The sequence below is a fragment of the Panicum virgatum genome, chromosome 1K, assembly GCF_016808335.1.
Source record: "Panicum virgatum strain AP13 chromosome 1K, P.virgatum_v5, whole genome shotgun sequence".
Lineage (NCBI taxonomy): Eukaryota > Viridiplantae > Streptophyta > Magnoliopsida > Poales > Poaceae > Panicum > Panicum virgatum.
Window position 1 is genome coordinate 50,725,109 of NC_053136.1, and position 18,452 is coordinate 50,743,560.

General features: G+C 54.2%; 1 protein-coding gene across 2 annotated transcripts in view; it reads left to right on the top strand.

Annotated features, from left to right (window-relative positions):
- LOC120641198 (DExH-box ATP-dependent RNA helicase DExH15 chloroplastic) overlaps window positions 1-18,452 on the top strand; it is a 31,296-nt gene that overhangs the window by 10,628 nt on the left and 2,216 nt on the right. For both annotated transcript variants that reach the window (XR_005662175.1, XM_039917211.1), the window contains exons 7-13: window positions 10,002-10,179; window positions 10,315-10,914; window positions 11,009-11,287; window positions 11,374-11,580; window positions 11,675-12,022; window positions 12,623-12,859; window positions 13,511-13,731. Coding sequence is in view for 1 of the 2 variants with exons in the window: in XM_039917211.1 (XP_039773145.1) it covers window positions 10,002-10,179; window positions 10,315-10,914; window positions 11,009-11,287; window positions 11,374-11,580; window positions 11,675-12,022; window positions 12,623-12,859; window positions 13,511-13,731 (2,070 nt within the window). In the remaining variant the exon portion in view is untranslated. The remainder of the gene's footprint in view (window positions 1-10,001; window positions 10,180-10,314; window positions 10,915-11,008; window positions 11,288-11,373; window positions 11,581-11,674; window positions 12,023-12,622; window positions 12,860-13,510; window positions 13,732-18,452) is intronic.

Below are 18,452 nucleotides of genomic sequence, written 5' to 3' on the forward strand. Positions count from 1 at the left end.
GTGGCTGCAACACACATGAGGCCCTAGGTTCCGTCGCGGCATCAGGGTCATGCAACTAAACACCACCACAAGAGAAAACAAGAGTAGCAACCCAACAGGCCAAAAGAGTCAAGATAGGTTAGAGGGAATCCAAGACAACCCACGATGTTACACTCGAATGCATTCCCGTTAGTCAATCTATGGATTCTCGACGATGATGCAACACCATGCACTGACCAATGACGTGATGCATGATTGTTGCAATGACTGTATTCAAAAAGTTATTTTGTCATAAACTTTTTTTTTTAATTTATCCAAAACTACTGAGCAAGAATGGAATGTACAAAGTTCCGGTGTTAGAATCAAAATAGCCAACAATATAGATTACGAAATCAATGATAGGCCGATCATTGAACGATGGATTGAAAGACGTTGTTGGCAAATTCAAGGCTTTGCCATGAAAAGTAATAGTGGTTTTGTTGGAATTGGTCCAAGACATGAATCAAGAGGTTGACTTGAATGACAAGCTAAGATCTACTGGAAAGGTTCTCACATGATCCAAAGCCGCTGAGAAAGATCTTCTCAACCAGGGTCAGACTAGCAGATTGTATAGGTCTCACTACTAACAACACAAATTCTAGGTGAACGTTTAGGTAAAAGCATCACATTTTAGCAAACGACGCGACAGGCATGACAATCAATCAAACTCAAGATTATGCCAAGATGCATGCACGTTCTATCATTTCTCACCCAAGCAAGTACCAAAATATGGTATACGAGAACAATCGGTGGCACAATTACGTACTCTCCCTATATATACTAGTCGTTCCTACGATCAAGGATTTCATAACGCGTTTAACGAAGTTAGTGTTCCTGCAGACAAACCAAGACAACAGGAGAGATATAATTATCCATTTCTGGACCCTTCGTGCCAGCACACACGAACGGCCCCCATGTGTCCTACGCCACATGGGTAACGCATATGCAGTTTCCCACATATTCACCCATACATTACCGTCCACTATAGAGATGGCACCCAGACGTTCGACGCTGAATGGGCAGCGCTGCATACGTCATAACAACGTATTCACTTCCCGTACACTCGCCTTACGGGACATCCAAGGGTAGACGTGTCCCAAGGGTCACGGTCATGGCCAACCGCATAACAGGTTTACATCTCGTAACATTGCCTTACGAAATGGCCGTGATCATAATCACACGACATGAAATCCGCACTCCATATCAGGCGGCAGATAGCGACAGGCTCGTTTGAATCGAGTCTTATCACCTCCTCGTATGCTCAACATACGGGACCCGCGCACGTATGAAACACGTGGGCTATTCTAAGGACTACCAGAATGCTTACCTTGCTTACCTCAGCGTAGGTGCGTCGTTACCGAAATAAGGTTTAACAAAAAGTAAAAGCTGGAAGTGCTGGAATAAAATAGATACTTAGTTGCCACCTAACTTATAAAACATAATTAGGGCATACGAACTATCTATTCTATTCCTTAGCGCATCTAGCGTCAACTTTTCGAAAAACCCAAAATCGTTGCAAGGTAATCACCCCAGTGCAATTTAGAGCTCTGATGCCAGCTGTAGCAGCACCGTCCAATTAAACCGGCTTAAATGCACTAACCATCATCTTAATACTTAATCCAGTTACTGTGCACTTAAAACGGTGTAACTTGACAGGCTGTCGGGTAAAATCCCGATTAAACTACTGTACTCCAGGATCACAATTGCACTTAGACCCGTACGAAGACGAGCACAGGTGTTACCAGCATACAGAAATCTTCAAATTAATTTACAACACAGATTTTACATAAAAGTCTTAAATACAAACAACAGAGTTCAAACGCACAGCGGAAGTTCAAAACTGAGTTCGAAATACAATACGATAGCTACGACGACGATAAAAGGTGAGCTCCACATCCTGCCCACCGATGTGACGCTAACCTGCCCACTCTTCACGGGGAAGACGGGGCCCACTCGACGGTCCACCCAGGAGGAAGCGGCTGTCCAATCCAGGACGCACAGATCTCCTCGAAGTCCGCCGGGACACAACCTGCTCAGAGGGGTTACAACAACAACCCTGAGTATACTAATACTCAGCAAGGCTTACCCGACTCTGGGTATACTTAGCCCATTACCTAGACATGCAAGGCTTTTTGGCTCTGGAGTTCTTTTGCTGAGTTGCTGCTAGGATTGAATCCTTACTTTCAATATTTTAGCTCCGATTAGTAAATCAAGTATTAACTAAGTTCGCCGTATCATCTAGAGCACACATGGTAGATTATATTAATCTTCAGAACAACAGGTAAAGCATTCCCTCGCTACCTTCCAATACTTATTTCACTTCTTACTACGATGTGACGCAGTGACCAAGGTTCTCTTAACCGAGAGAGACGGCGAATCGATCCGATTTAACCTTGCAAGGTGGACCTAACTCACACGACACATGTAAGCCCCGTCGGGCCATGCGCGTCAACTGTTCCCACATTACCACGGCATCTGAACTACGCCTGCTAAAACCCAGGTGATGGGCCCCTCGCGGTGAACTCCCGGAGAACCCGGAGGCGGCATCCTATCCAACACCCGCCAACTCCCACGCCCAGCGTAGCATGGCGGAATTCAAATCACCGCTGTAATGTGGTACACAGCTTACCGGTTTCGACTACCTCCTACTTCCGGTATGTGGTTAGTACTGTTCAAACTCGGTCATCAGGGCCAACAACGGTACGGTCCTCAATCGACACAGGCGGAGCTTACTTTCCATCCATTCCATACCAAAACCAACTCATTTCCGCCCGGTCTCCATTTATCTTTACTCAACAATTCATTTCAAGCCAAAGCTAAGGGATCAAGATCCTAAACTCGCGAGTGACAGTAATCACTCGACTTCTACCGAAATCCTATTTAGCAAAGCATTTCTATCGACACCTGCATACTAGTATAGGCCCACGGTACCTAGGGAATATGCATACTATGGTTCCATTCAACTCCTAGAACATAAATGCACAATACTTAAATAAACATTGAATACTTTAAATTATGGTTATGCTCCGGGGCTTGCCTTGCAGGTCAGCAGGGTTAGTGGTTTCTCCGGGAGCTTGATTAACGACTTCTCCTGGCTGCGGTTTTCCTGCGAAAGGCTCCTGGACCGGCCCGGCAACCAGCTTGTAGACGACGTCGGTTTCAGCGTCTACACGAATAAAATATGCCATGCATGAAACTCATGAAATGATGCAACGCAATGCAGTAAACATACAAGAAAGCATGGATAAAACACAGCCCTAACTATGGTTCAAAAGAGATGGTTCAGCGCTGAGACGGGTTCCTGGTTCAAATGTCTTTTAGCCTGAAGTGTTTCCTATCAAGCAAAAGTTACTAAACTCGCTTCGAAAGATTTAAATACCACCCTAGAACAACATGGATCAACTTAACTAGGGATTTGTTTTGTTGCAAAACACATGCATGCATGAAAGAATTAAATACAACAACTATAAAGAAAAGAGCCTAGCTAGGATCAAATTAAAAGCAAGACTAACCTGCAGGTATGATCAAGCCACAAGGATTATCAGAATAACAATGATTTTGGTAAAGCATGCCACATAAAATCTCCAACATTTATCGACGATGGGAAGCATTTACTTTAACCCTAGCCAGTTAAACTAAACACAATTAAACTTACACAAAAGTGCACAGCACCCACACCTGAAATTTTTATAGAGGATTACACATACAAATATTAGGCCACTGCATAAATTTCATGATTTTTAGACAAACAAAACAACCGATAGCAAATAAACTAGTTTAAACACAAAACACAATTTAAGCAGGGGCAAAGGTGACATTTCACCTGCACAAATATTTTTCATCTGAAGACCTTGATTTTAGAAACCTAACAAACTTTAGTTTGTATTTTTAGGATTTTTCTGCATTTTTGTAGAAATTATCAAACTTTTCAGCTGAAAACAACAAAAAGAAAAACAAATCTGGAGCCGTGGGCCCCACTTGGCGGTGGAACAGAGAGAGGGGACGGGCGGCTCCTCTGTTTTGCCCGGCCGCTCACGCCGGCGGCGCGGCTGCGCGCGCGCGGCGGCCATGGGCCGGCTAGCGGGGCAGCGCAGCGGCTCGCGCGCGGAGCCAGCGCGGGGCCCGCGGCCGAGCAGGGCGCGAGAGAGGGGGGGGCGGCAAGGGCGCATGCGAGGCGGGGCGGGAAGCACGCGGGGCGGCGGCGGCTTGCTGCGGCGGCGGCGTTCTCGCCGGTGGCGGCGCTGACCGGCGAAGGGGCGGGGCGCGTCGCGGCCAGTAGGGTCCGGCGGAGCGGGGGCGCACGGCCGCGCGGCTGGGACCCGCGCGGAGGCAGCCCGCAGCGGGCGCAGCGGCGGCGCCATGGCGACCACGGTGGCGCGGCGGTGGTCCAGCGCCGGCGGCCGCGGAATCGAGCGGGGATAGGGTTGGGAAGGGAGAGGGGCGCGCGGAGAAGCTCACCGGCGACTCGATTTGAGCGAAGGGAGGCCGGAAAGTGGAACTCGACGAGAGGGGGCGGAGCTCGACGGGGTTGTCAATGGTGGCCGGCGGTCGCGGGCTCGATTCGGTCGGGATACGGCACGGCCGCGCTCGTGGATGGATGGAGGAGGTTCGGGGCGAGCTCGCGCGGCACTGAGCGCAAGGAAACGAGGCGGGGCAGTGAGGTCTGGCCGGGGCAGCTCCGGCAGCGAGCTCTGCTCGGCTTGCTCGGCGTGAGCCCAAGGAAGAAGACGATGGGGTGGGGAAAACGGAGACGGAACCGGGACTGGATAAGGGCAACGTGGCCTCGAGAAGGGATAGAATGCGCCCGCGCGGAGAGCGAGGATCGTCGACGGCCGACGCGTGGCGTCGCCGGCGACGACGCGGTTCACGGCATGGGCGCGCGTACGGTTCACTGGAGAGCACAGTAACCGGGTTTAATTCGTTTGAATTGAAATTGATCAAAGTTTGACCGCCCAAAACTCAAATTTTCACATTGAAACCCGAAATTTGACCAAAATAGAAGTTGTAGAGGACAAGATGATCTACAACTTTGTTTTTGGGCACAACTTGATTTGAAGCTCGGATCAGAGACAAAAACTCGATCGAATACTGCTAAAATGATATTTACCGCACGAACTCGATTAACGCTAACGATGAGCTTAAGTCCGTAATTAGCGGTTTAAGCACCCGATTAGCATCGAAATTAACACCGGGGTGTTACAGCAGGTCGCCGCGCCTGCAGCCTCAGCCCCTGCGCCATGGCCTGCGCCGTCCTCTGCTGGCGCCGCTGCAGCCTGGTGCGCCGCCGCGGGCACCCAGCTACTGCAGCCGCCCGGGCAGGGCCTGCCGCCGCTGCAGGGGCCCCTGCCGGCCGCCATCCTGGCTACTGCCGTCGCCACGACTGGAGGGGGTGCGGAGGCCGCGGGCGCAGGAGCAAATCCCGCCGCCCAGCAGGCCCTGCTGCAGGCCCCCCTGCTGGGCGCTGCCAGTGCCGCCCTGGCTGGCACAGGCGCCTCCTCCCCTCCCCTGCAGCCGCCTGTTGGGGCGGCCCCTCCCCTGCAGCCGCCCGTCGGGTGGGCCAGCCACCACTGCTGCCGCTGGCTGGCTGGCTGTGTTGCCCTATGCCGCTGCAGCCGCGGGGCCCAGCGCGGGCAGGCTACCTCCACCTCCTCCCGGCCCGCTGCCAGCAACTGCTACTGCTTCTGGCCTTGCTGCGGCCGCTGCCCTGCCCGCCGGATTTGCTCCGGCCGCCGGCACCTGGTGTGCCCTGCCCGCCGCCAGCTCCTGGCGTGCCCCGCCCGCCGCCGGTCAGCACGGCGCGGGCACCCCTCCTCTGCTCCAGGGCGCGGGCCACACCACCGCAGCTGCCGCCTCCCTCGCCGCCGCGCAGGCCAAGGCCGTCGCGCCCGCAGACCTGGCAGCCGCCGCCGCCTTTGTGGCCGCCGTCGCGCCCGCCGCGCAGGCTGTGCGGGCCGCCGCCTCCCTCGCCGCCGCGCGGGCCATTGTGCCCGCCGCGCACGCCGCGGCCATGCTCGCCGCTGCTGCACCCCTGTTCGCGCCGTTCTGGACCCCGCCCGCTCCACCCAGCCAGCAGCCGCCCTGGCCTGGGGGGTGGGATCAGGCCGCACTGGCGCAGTCTTTCAGCGCCATGGGGCGGATGCCGCCGGTCAGCACCGAGTGGATCGCCGACTCGGGTGCCTCCTTCCACACCACCCCACATGTCGGTATCCTCTCTTCTGTCCGACCCCCACACCCTTCTTGTCCTTCTTATATCATGGTTGGTGACGGGTCTTGCCTTCCTGTCACTGCCGTGGGTTCTGCTCCTGGCTCCTTTCATCTTCCCAATGTCCTTGTTGCTCCTCAGATAGTTCATAACCTTTTTTTCATTCGTCAGTTTACAGCTGACAATTTTTGTTCCATCGAGTTTGACTCTTCTGGCCTCACTGTAAAGAATTTGACCTCCCGGCGTCCGCTACTCCGGTGTGACAGCATGTGGCCCCTTTACACCCTTCGATTTCCTCCTTCCGCTGCACCACTCTCGCCTTCTTCCTCGCCCTGGCCGTCTTGGTCTGCCGCTTTTGCCGCGACGCCGTCTTCCACCACCTGGCACCGCCGTCTTGGTCACCCTGGCCGCGACGTTCTAGCTCAGCTCAGTCGTAGCACCGATGTCCGTGGTACTAGGGCTCCTGCTGAGCCCCTCTGCCATGCGTGCCAGCTCGGTCGTCATGTTCGACTCCCTTTTCCTTCTTCTTCGCATGCGATGCATGCATTTGACCTTGTTCACTGTGACCTGTGGACCTCTCCTGTACTTAGCCTTTCTGGTTATAAGTACTATCTGGTGGTGGTCGATGACTTCTCGCACTACTCTTGGACGTTTCCTTTGCGCGCCAAGTCTGAGACCTTCTCCACCCTCCTCCACTTCTTTGCCTGGGTGTCCACTCAGTTCGGCCTCACCGTTAAGGCCGTCTAGTGTGACAACGGGCGGGAGTTCGACAACTCCATCTCCCGTTCTTTCTTCCTCTCTCGGGGTGTTCAGCTGCGTATGTCTTGTCCGTATACCTCTCCTCAGAACGGCAAGGCTGAGCGGATGATTCGCACGACGAACGACGTCGTGCGCACTCTTCTGATCCAGTCTTCTCTGCCCCCGCACTTCTGGGCTGAGAGCCTCCACACCGCCACCTACTTGCTCAACCGTCTTCCGTCCACTGCTTCTCCTGCTCCCACTCCACACCACGCTCTTTTCGGTACCCCTCCTCGCTACGACCACCTTCGGGTTTTCGGGTGTGCCTGTTACCCTAACACCGCCGCCACTGCTCCTCACAAGCTCGCGCCCCGCTCGACACGTTGTGTGTTCCTTGGTTACTCCCCTGACCACAAGGGGTACCGATGCTTTGACCTCACCTCTCGCCGCGTCCTGATCTCCCGACACGTCGTCTTTGACGAGTCGGATTTCCCCTACTCTACCTCCTCTACACCTTCTCCTGACCCCGAGCTGGAGTCTCTGTTTCCGACTGACCCGGTGGTTCAGCCACCGTTACCTGTCTGTCCTTTTCCTGCAGGTTTTCCCGGCACGCCGGCATCGTTTCCGGTGATCTCTGCTGCGCCGAGCGCGGCCCCGGTGCCCGCGGTCGCGCCACACGCGGTCCCTGGACCTCCGGTCGTGCCGCGCAAGGACCCGGTGTCACCCGCTGCGCCACGCGCGGCACCGGTGCCTTCACCTGCACCTGCGTGATACGCTCAGCCGGTGCATGTGTACCGGCGTCGCTCGGCGCCGACCCCGACACCGCAGCGGTACGCTGAGCCGGTGCAGGTGTACCGGCGTCGTTCGGTGTCGACACTGGCGCCGCCTCCTGCTTCGGAGGCTTCTGCGACGCCGACACCGGAGCCGTCACCGCCGCCGCCACCTCCGGCTCCCTCTCGAGCCGAGCCGGAGGTGTACCACCCGCCGGTCATCTATCGGGATCCTCGGCATATCCATCCCATGGTGACTCGGCGGATGGCGTCCCAGGCCGCGACTCTCTCCGCCACCGAGGGAGAGCCGCGGGTCTCTCCGGTACCCTCCTCTGTCCGCGACGCCTTGGCGGATCCTCACTGGCGTCGCGCGATGGAAGAGGAGTACACGACTCTTCTTGCCAACCAGACGTGGGACCTCGTGCCGCGTCCGTCTGGTTGCAATGTGGTGACTGGCAAGTGGATCTGGACGCATAAGCGTCGGGCTGACGGCACACTGGAGCGCTACAAGGCTCGTTGGATTCTCCGGGGGTTCACTCAGCGGCCTGGTGTGGACTATGATGAGACCTTCAGTCCAGTTGTGAAGCCCGCTACAGTGCGCACGGTTCTCTCGCTTGCGCTATCGCGCTCTTGGCCTGTGCACCAGCTGGACGTGAAGAATGCGTTTCTTCACGGCACTCTGTCAGAGACTGTCTACTGCTCTCAGCCAGCGGGATTTGTGGACTCCAGTCGTCCAGATATGGTCTGCCGGCTGAACAAGTCTCTTTATGGTCTGAAGCAGGCTCCTCGGGCTTGGTACTCTCGGTTCGTCATATTCTTGCTGACACTGGGGTTCACTGAGGCTAAGTCTGACACGTCTCTCTTCGTCTACCGCCGTGGGGATGAGATTGCCTATCTGCTGCTATATGTCGACGACATTGTGCTCACAGCTTCCAGTCAGCAGCTGCTTCAGAGTGTCATCTCCTCTCTGCAGCGGGAGTTCGCTATGAAGGATCTCGGTCAGCTCCACCACTTCTTGGGCGTCACTGTTGAGCCTTGCCCGTCTGGTCTTCTCCTTCACCAACGGCAGTACGCCCTCGACATTCTGGAGCGGGCTGGGATGACTGATTGCAAGCCCTGCTCCACTCCAGTCGACACTCAGGCGAAGCTGTCTGCTGATCTGGGTGCTCCGGTGGATGATCCTACTGCCTACCGGAGTCTGGCCGGCGCTTTGCAGTACCTCACCTTCACCAGGCCAGATCTCACCTACGCTGTTCAGCAGGTCTGTCTCCATATGCATGATCCCCGGAAGTCACACCTTGCTGCGCTGAAGCGTCTCCTCCGGTACGTCCATGGCACTGTGGACCTCGGCCTGGTACTTCACCGCTCGTCCTCTGCTGAGCTGGTGGTCTACACCGACGCTGACTGGGCTGGCTGCCCGGACACTCGTCGCTCCACTTCTGGCTATGCCGTCTTCCTGAGCGGGAATCTGGTCTCATGGTCGTCCAAGCGGCAGCCGGTTGTCTCTCGCTCCAGTGCCGAGGCGGAGTACCGGGCTGTCGCTAACGGCGTGGCGGAGGCGTCCTGGCTACGACAGCTCTTGGCGGAGCTTCACAGCTCGCTAGCCAAGAGCACGCTCGTCTACTGCGACAACGTCAGCGCTGTGTACCTCTCCACCAACCCCGTCCAGCATCAGCGGACGAAGCACGTGGAGATCAACCTACACTTTGTCCGCGACAGAGTTGCCATCGGCGATGTTCGGGTACTCTATGTCCCGACTTCCTCCCAGTTTGCTGACATCTTCACCAAGGGGTTGCCCTCGTCGACCTTCTCGGAGTTTCGATCCAGCCTCAACGTAGCCGGTGGCTAGTTGTGGCTGCGGGGGGGGGGGGGGTATTTGCCCTTTGTACTCTATTTGTACTCTCTTCTTGTCCAGTCTTGAACACCGCTGCGTCGGTAGTTCAGACTGCGGGGGGTGTTAGCTTTCTTGTTGTCCAGTCTTGAACACCGCTGCGCCGGTAGTTCAAACTGCGGGGGGGGGGGGGGTGTTGGAGTATATTGAGCCCATGTATAGAGGCCCATGTATAGGAACTATAAATCCCACCCTTCTAGGGTTTGGAGGAATACAAGCCACTATTCTCTCCTATCCTCTCTCTTACAATAATGCATATGAATTATATCAGGTGCATTTCTTTTCCTTTCTGGTACTATACAATACAACAACTTTCTTAGTGAAATTCATATTTGAAAAGGGGGGACACTTTAAGCTGTGTTTTCTTATTCTACCCATACAGGAAACTGTGGATGTCTAACTTTCAAAACTTGGCATCCCCAAAGAGTGAGTTCTATTATGTGAAAGGAAAGAGGAGACTTAGGACAAATAAAAATGAGCAAGGTAATAGAAGCCCTTTGGACATATCAAAACAGGTTCGGTTGTCAAAGCATGAACTCAGCAATATGCGCCGCTCCCAAGTATGGACTAAAATCCCCTTAATCTTCAGTTACTTGCTCCTCACATATTGAACTGCTATTTATTTTCTAGATGATGTGCAACCCAAAATGTGGCATACCTAACTGATGCCATTTTCTTGGTACCTTGCAATGCAGGTTCCACTAATACGCGACACTTTATCACAACTTTGGGAAAATGACATGCTTCCAGCTATTTGGTTTATTTTTAGTAGAAGAGGGTGTGATGCAGCTGTTGAGTATCTTGAGGATTGCAGATTGTTGCATGACACTGAGGCTAGTGAAGTTGAACTGGAACTCAGGAGATTCAAGATGCAATATCCTGATGCTGTCCGAGAAAGTGCTGTAAAAGGACTCTTGCGAGGAGTTGCTGGCCATCATGCTGGTTGCTTGCCACTGTGGAAATCATTCATTGAAGAATTATTTCAGCGTGGCCTTGTTAAAGTAGTTTTTGCAACGGAAACCCTTGCAGCAGGGATTAACATGCCTGCGAGGACAGCTGTGATTTCTTCTCTCAGCAAAAGAATAGATGCCGGGCGTCAGCTCTTAACCCCAAATGAACTATTCCAGATGGCAGGCCGTGCTGGAAGGAGAGGGATTGATACGATTGGGCATACTGTTCTTGTTCAGACTCCATATGAAGGACCTGAAGAGTGTTGTGACATTATATTTGCTGGACTTGAGCCACTTGTCTCACAATTCACTGCATCATATGGGATGGTTTTGAACCTCCTTGCTGTATGATTTTTCCTTTCCTTTTTTGTATATATTTATGCATATGTTCCTGCTTTCTCCAGATCTTTACCTAATGGGGTTGGAATATGTTGTTCAGGGTTCCAAAGTTACTCATAATCAGAAAGAATCAGATGATCTTAAGGTCAAGCGCTCTGGAAGAACTTTAGAAGAAGCTCGAAAGCTAGTGGAGCAAAGCTTTGGGAATTATGTTGGGAGCAATGTAATGGTTGCTGCCAAAGAAGAGATTGAAAGAATACAGGAAGAAATACAATACCTCTCTTCAGAAATTACCGATGAATCTATTGACCGAAAATGCAGGGAAGAATTATCAGAGGAAGATTATGCTGAGATTTCCCTTTTACAAAAGAGACTAAAGGTAATATTGGTTGCTTATTTGTTTTGATCTATCAAACTTAATGATATACTGATCCATCCAATGGTCTACACACCCCTGTTCCTCAGGAAGAGAAGCAGATCAGAAATGAACTGAAAAAAAGGATGGAACTGGAGAGAATGGCTGCATGGAAAAATCGGCTGGAAGAATTTGAAAGTGGCCATCTTCCTTTCATGTGTCTGCAGTATAAGGACAAGGATTCAATTCAGCACACTATCCCTGCTGTATTTATTGGAAACCTCAAATTATTTGCTGATCAAAAGATTGCGAACATGGTAAGCTACTGTTTTAAAAAAACTTTGTATGGAAATTCTTTTTAAACTTTGGTGTAGGCACTGCAGAAGGAGAACCTAAATATACTTACTGCAGGTGGAAGAAGAAGATTCACTTGGTATAGGCAAGCATAAAGTTGACAGTGGGGAACAACTTTATTGGCCATCTTACTACGTAGCTTTAAGTTCAGATAATTCATGGTATCTGTTCACAGAGAAATGGATAAAAACTGTCTACAAGACAGGTCTTCCTGCTGTCCCTTCTGTTGAAGGGGGCACGCTCCCTCGAGAAATCCTGAAGCAGCTCCTTTTGCGTGAAGAGATGATGTGGGATAAACTTGCGAAATCAGAATATGGTTCTTTGTTAAGCACAGATGGTTCTCTAGACACTTGGTCGTGGAGTCTCAATGTTCCAGTGCTTAATAGCCTTTCGGAAGACGATGAGGTTATCATTTGCTCCTTGACTATTCTGGGAAATTGTTGCAGAGTACTTGACTAAACATACACTGAGTTGATGATCCAATATGTTTATTTTCATCATGTACCTTCTAGAAGAAACAATACATATTTTTCTTGAAATTTCACCACGTTTAACTTCCTGTTATGTAAAAAGATTTCTGCAAAAGTCTTCCGTTTTCATCTTTCTTATTATAGGTTGGTTAGCAATAAATTGTAATGGTAGATCCTTGGATAGGAGCATACGACTAGTGTACCTTACCATTGGCAGTCCTATATCTATTGGTAATATAAAAACCAATCAATAGTATCAAATAAGCCATGTTCTATTAGTCTCCAACTTACCAGTCCCCATTCCGCAGTAGACATACTTAAATTAGTTCGGTAAGAATGATTTCCTGCTTCCACATGCCATTTCGTCATCTGCAGAATAATGGCAATTTTCTGTGAGAGTTTCATCTGGACTCAATCCTGTTTCCTCCGTATATGTTGGTTAATATTACTCAAATAATCATGTCTGAAGTTAGGAGGTCCTTTCAAATTTAGTAGCTTTTTTTAATCGTTAACTTCTTTTGATTAACATTCACAGGTAGAACGATTCTCCCTGGAACATCAAGATGCAGTAGAATGCTACAAGCAACAGAGGAGGAAGGTTTCACACTTGAAGAAAACAATCAAGAGTACTAAGGGCTTCAAAGAATTCCAAAAGATCATTGACATGAGAAACTTTACAAAAGAAAAGATTGAGCGCTTGGAAGCTAGATCCAGACGCTTGACTCGACGGATAAAACAAATTGAACCAACTGGTTGGAAAGAATTTCTCCAGGTTACCATACATCTTTTCTATATTCATATTTTTTCCCCATGAATCTCTTAGTTGACTCAGTGTTATTTTCAAATTGTTTGATGTAGTAGTAGAATATTATAATGCTGAGCTAATTGGCCCTTTACCTTTTCCATGCATCAAGTTCCTTATCATGTCTTTTCCTGATATTGTTAATGCGGGTGGGTATTAGATATGTATAGCCTAGCATGTATAGTTTCCATACATACATGATTGTATTGCTTGTACTCCAAGCCATATTCGCTATATATATGTATGAGGTCAACCTCCCCCCCCCCCCATTAGGGTGTGTGGTGTTTACCCTAATCATATCTCTCTACAATTTTAGGCATATGAGCTGCTGTTGCCGGTGAACGTGTCCCCAATCCCCTCCCTCCCCCTTCTACCAATCATTCCAAATTTGGGTCCCATCCAATGGTGCCTTTGCTCACTTACATCCTCACAACAGAACTGGCACTTGATAATTCTTAAGATTTGATGGCTCCTACCATATCTCCACATACATACTCAGGTCACTTAGGGTGTTCATAGTTTTAGATAACTAATATACGGTTTTCATCTTGCTAGGTATATCCTTATGTTTGCCATCATTATGAATATTAATTTGTGGTTCTCTATATGAATATTTACCAGATTAGCAAAGTTATACAAGAGGCTAGAGCATTAGATATCAACACTCAGGTAATCTATCCTTTGGGTGAGACGGCAGCAGCTATACGAGGAGAAAACGAGCTATGGCTTGCTATGGTTCTTAGGAACAAGGTCCTCTTGGATCTAAAGCCATCTCAATTGGCAGCAGTTTGTGGAAGTTTAGTGTCCGAAGGGATCAAACTTCGTCCTTGGAAAAATAGCAGGTAAAAAACTGGTCAGTGTTTTTTTCTCTTTTGTTTACCACTTCTATTCGCTTGCTTACCCTCCTGTTATATATCATGTTGACATCTACACACTTGAGTTCATATCCTTTTTATAGCCAGCTGGTTCAAATGTGCTTGCATTTAATAATACAGATTGTTGGTGTATATGTGAGCCCATGTATAGAGGTCCATGTATAGGATCTATATATCTCACCCTTTTAGGGTTTGGAGGAATACAACCATTATTCTCTCCTACATGGTATCAGCTTAGCCTTTCTCTTCCTCTCTCCTCTCTCGAGCAGCCGCCGCCGCCGCCGCCGCCATGGCTGGCCGGCCGCCGGCGCCACCTCCCCTCTCCTCCTTCCCTCCACTCTCCTCTGCTGCAGGCGGCGCACCTTCCTCTGCTGCCGGCGGCGCCCTTTCCTCTGCTTCGCGCGCCTGGCATCACGACGCTGGATCCGCGACCTCTCTGTTCCGATCCGCCGCCGCCGACGCCGGCTCCGCAGCCGCTGCTCTTGCCGCCGTCGGGGGCCGTCGGGGCGCGGCCGCCCTCGGGCCCCTGCCTGGCCCTGCCGCCGCCGCTCCTGGCGCGCGCGCGGGGGGCGCAGCGGGCGAAGGGGTCCCGGACCCTGCCGCCGCCGCCTCCCCTGCTCCGGCCCTCACCTGGTCTCCTGTCGCTGCCCTCGCTCCCCTGCCAGACCCGGGTGCCGCAGCTGTCGCGGCTGCCGCGCGCCGTGGTCGGGGGTGCGGGCGGGGCCGCAGGGGTCGCCGCTGCGGACGAGCCCGGGGGCGCGGAAGGGGCTGGGCCGCACGCGCCGCCCCCTGGGCCGGCCCAGCTGCCACCGCCCCCTGCTACTGCCTGCCTGCTGCTTGCCACGCGGCTGCCCCCTGCCACGGGCGCGGCAGCCGCGCCCTCCTCTGCTGCCGCTGGGGCGTGGCCCCAGGGGGCTGCCGCCGCCTCCTTTGCTGCTCCCACGGCCGGCGCAACCACTACTGCTGCCGCCGCTGCCCACGCGGGCGCGGCTGGCGGGGCCCTCCCTCCTCTGGCCCCGGCCTCTTCGCGCGCGTGGCCCTTCCAGGCCGCTGCCGCCGCCGCGACTGGCACGGGCGCCCCCGGCGCATGCGCATGGCCGCCCCAGGGCGCCGGCGCCGCCCCAGCCTCGCAGGCCGCCGCCGCGCACGTCGCGCAGGCCGCGCGGGCCGCCGCCTCCCTCGCCGCCGTGCACGCCGTCGCGCCCAGGGACCCAGCGCGGGCCGCTGCCTCCCTCGCCGCCGCGTGGCATGCGTTCGGGATGCCCCCCGCGGCCGCGCCGTTCGCCGCCACCGCCTTCAGCGGGCAGCCGATCGCCGCCGGCGCTGCTACTGCCGAAGCTGCTCTCGCCGCGGTCCTTCTTGCCGTCAAGACCCACCAGTCTCCGCCCTCTGGATCTGGATCCCGGACCGACCCCCTCCTTGGTGCTCCTCTCACCGGCCAGACCGGGAGTGGGGAGGTCGCGGGCGTCGTCGTCGGGGCGGACGTGGTGGTGGTGCTGGCGGCGCTACCTTTGGTGGTACTGGTGGAGGCCGTCGGGGCACTCTGACCCCGACTCCGGCTCCCACTCCTGCTCCTGGTCCTGGAGGTACGCCCTGGCCATCCTTCAGCGCCCCATGGCCAGGGCGCATCCCGATGTGGCCGTTTCAGGGTCAGGGGGGCCCCTCGTCCTCAGCCCCAACCGGCAGCCATGCTTGCCGCTGCTGCTCCTCTGTTCGCGCAGTCCTTCAGCGCCATGGGGCGGACGCCGCCGGTTAGCACCGAGTGGATCGCCGACTCGGGTGCCTTCTTCCACACCACCCCACATGCCGGTATCCTCTCTTCTGTCCGACCCCCACACCCCTCTTGTCCTTCCATCATGGTTGGTGACGGGTCTTGCCTTCCTGTCACCGCCGTGGGTTCTGCTCCTAGCTCCTTTCGTCTTCCCAATGTCCTTGTTACTCATCCGATGGTTCATAACCTTATTTCCATTCGTCAGTTTACAGCTGACAATTCTTGTTCCATCGAATTTGATTCTTCTGGCCTCACTGTAAAGGATTCGGCCTCCCAGCGTCCGCTACTCCGGTGTGACAGTACGAGGCCCCTTTACACCCTGCGCCTTTCTTCTTCCGCTGCACCACTCTCGCCTTCTTCTTCGCCCTGGCCGTCTTGGTCTGCCGCTTTTGCCGCGACGCCGTCTTCCACCACCTGGCACCGCCGTCTTGGTCACTCTGGCCGCGACGTTCTGGCTCAGCTTAGTCGTAGTGCCGATGTTCCTGGTATTAGGGCTCCTGCTGAGCCCCTCTGCCATGCGTGCCAGCTCGGTCGTCATGTTCGGCTCTCTTTTTCTTCTTATTCTTTGCGTGTGACGCATGCATTTGATCTTGTTCACTGTGACCTGTGGACCTCTCCTGTACTTAGCCTTTCTGGTTATAAGTACTATCTGGTGGTGGTCGATGACTTCTCGCACTACTCTTGGACGTTTCCTTTGCGCGCCTAGTCTGAGACCTTCCCCACCCTCCTCCACTTCTTTGCCTGGGTGTCCACTCAGTTCAGCCTCACCGTTAAGGCCGTCCAGTGTGACAACGGGCGGGAGTTCGACAACTCCACCTCCCGTTCTTTCTTCCTCTCTCGGGGTGTTCAGCTGCGTATGTCTTGTCCGTATACCTCTCCTTAGAATGGCAAGGCTGAGCGGATGATTCGCACGACGAACGACGTCGTGCGCACCCTTCTGATCCAGGCCTCTCTGCCCCCGCGCTTCTGGGCTGAGAGCCTCCACACCGCCACCTACTTCCTCAACCGTCTTCCGTCCACTGCTTCTGCTCCCACTCCACACCACGCTCTTTTCGGTACCCCTCCTCGCTACGACCACCTGCGGATCTTCGGGTGTGCGTGTTACCCTAACACCTCCGCCACTGCTCCTCACAAGCTGGCGCCCCGCTCGACTCGTTGTGTGTTCCTTGGTTACTCCCCTGACCACAAGGGGTACCGATGCTTTGACATCACCTCTTGCCGCGTCCTGATCTCCCGACACGTCGTCTTTGACGAGTCGGATTTCCCCTACTCCACCTCCTCCACACCTTCTCCTGACCCCGAGCTGGAGTCTCTGTTTCCGACTGACCCAGTGGTTCAGCCACCTTTTCCTGTCTGCTCTTTCCCTGCAGGTTTTCCCGGTACACCGGCACCGTTCCCAGTGATCCCTGCTGCGCCGAGCGCGGCCCCTGGACCTCTGATCGTACCGCGCGCGGCCCCGGTGTCTCCTCCTGCGCCACGCGCGGCCCCGGTGCCTTCCCCTGCGCCTGCGCGGTACGCTCAGCCGGTGCAGGTGTACCAGCGTCGCTCGGCGCCGACACCGGCGCCGCCGCGGTATGCTGAGCCGGTGCAGATGTACCGGCGTCGTTCGGCGCCGGCACTGGCGCCGACTCTGGCTCCGGAGGCTCCTCCGCCGCCGGCTCCGCCGACTTGCTCTCGAGTCGAGCCGGAGGTGGACCACCCGTCAGTCATCCATCGGGATCCTCGGCATATCCATCCCATGGTGACTCAGCGGATGACGTCTCAGGCCGCGACCCTCTCCGCCACCGAGGGCCATCGGGATCCTCGGCATATCCATCCCATGGTGACTCAGCGGATGACGTCTCAGGCCGCGACCCTCTCCGCCACCGAGGGCGAGCCGCGGGTCTCTCCGGTACCCTCCTCTGTCCGCGACGCCCTGGCGGATCCTCACTGGCGTCGCGCGATGGAAGAGGAGTATTGGTGGAGAGTGTCTCCGGAACGGACGGAGGGGGAGTCTGCGCACCACTCCTAAAGTGCATCTCACGAGAAGAAGGCAAACAGCTGCTTGAAGAGATACATGCAGGGATGTGTTCTTCGCACATCGCAACGAGGGCCCTGGTCGGCAAAGCTTTTCGTGAAGGATTTTATTGTCCCTCGGCGGTGGCGGACGCTCACGATGTGGTTCGCACATGTCCAAATTGCCAGAGGCATGCCCCATACAGCAAATTCCCACCCGACGAGGTGCAGCTACTTCCTCGGTGCTGACATTGAATAGAGAGAATATTCACTATTTGAATTGTGTGCTTGCTCATTACTGTTGTAGTGTCCGTCCGTTCCGGAGACTCTCCACCAACAAGGAGTACGCGGTTCTCCTTGCCAACCAGACGTGGGACCTCGTACCGCGTCCGTCTGGTTGCAATGTGGTCACCGGCAAGTGGATCTGGACGCATAAGCGTCGGGCTGACGGCACACTGGAGCGCTACAAGGCTCGCTGGGTTCTCCAGGGTTTCACTCAGTGGCCTGGTGTGGACTATGATTAGATCTTCAGTCCAGTGGTGAAGCCCGCTACGGTGCGCACGGTCCTCTCGCTTGCGCTCTCTCGCTCCTGGCCTGTGCACCAGCTGGATGTGAAGAATGTCTTTCTTCACGGCACTCTGTCAGAGACAGTGTACTGCTCTCAGCCAGCGGGATTTGTGGACTCGAGTCGTCCGGATATGGTCTGCCGGCTCAACAAGTCCCTCTATGGTCTGAAGCAGGCTCCTCGGGCTTGGTACTCTTGGTTCGCCACGTTCTTGCTGACTTTGGGATTCACCGAGGCCAAGGCTGACACTTCTCTGTTCATCTACCGCCGTGGAGATGAGACTGCTTACCTGCTGCTCTACAACAACAACAACAACAACAACATAGCCTTTTTTCCCAAGCAAGTTGGGGTAGGCTA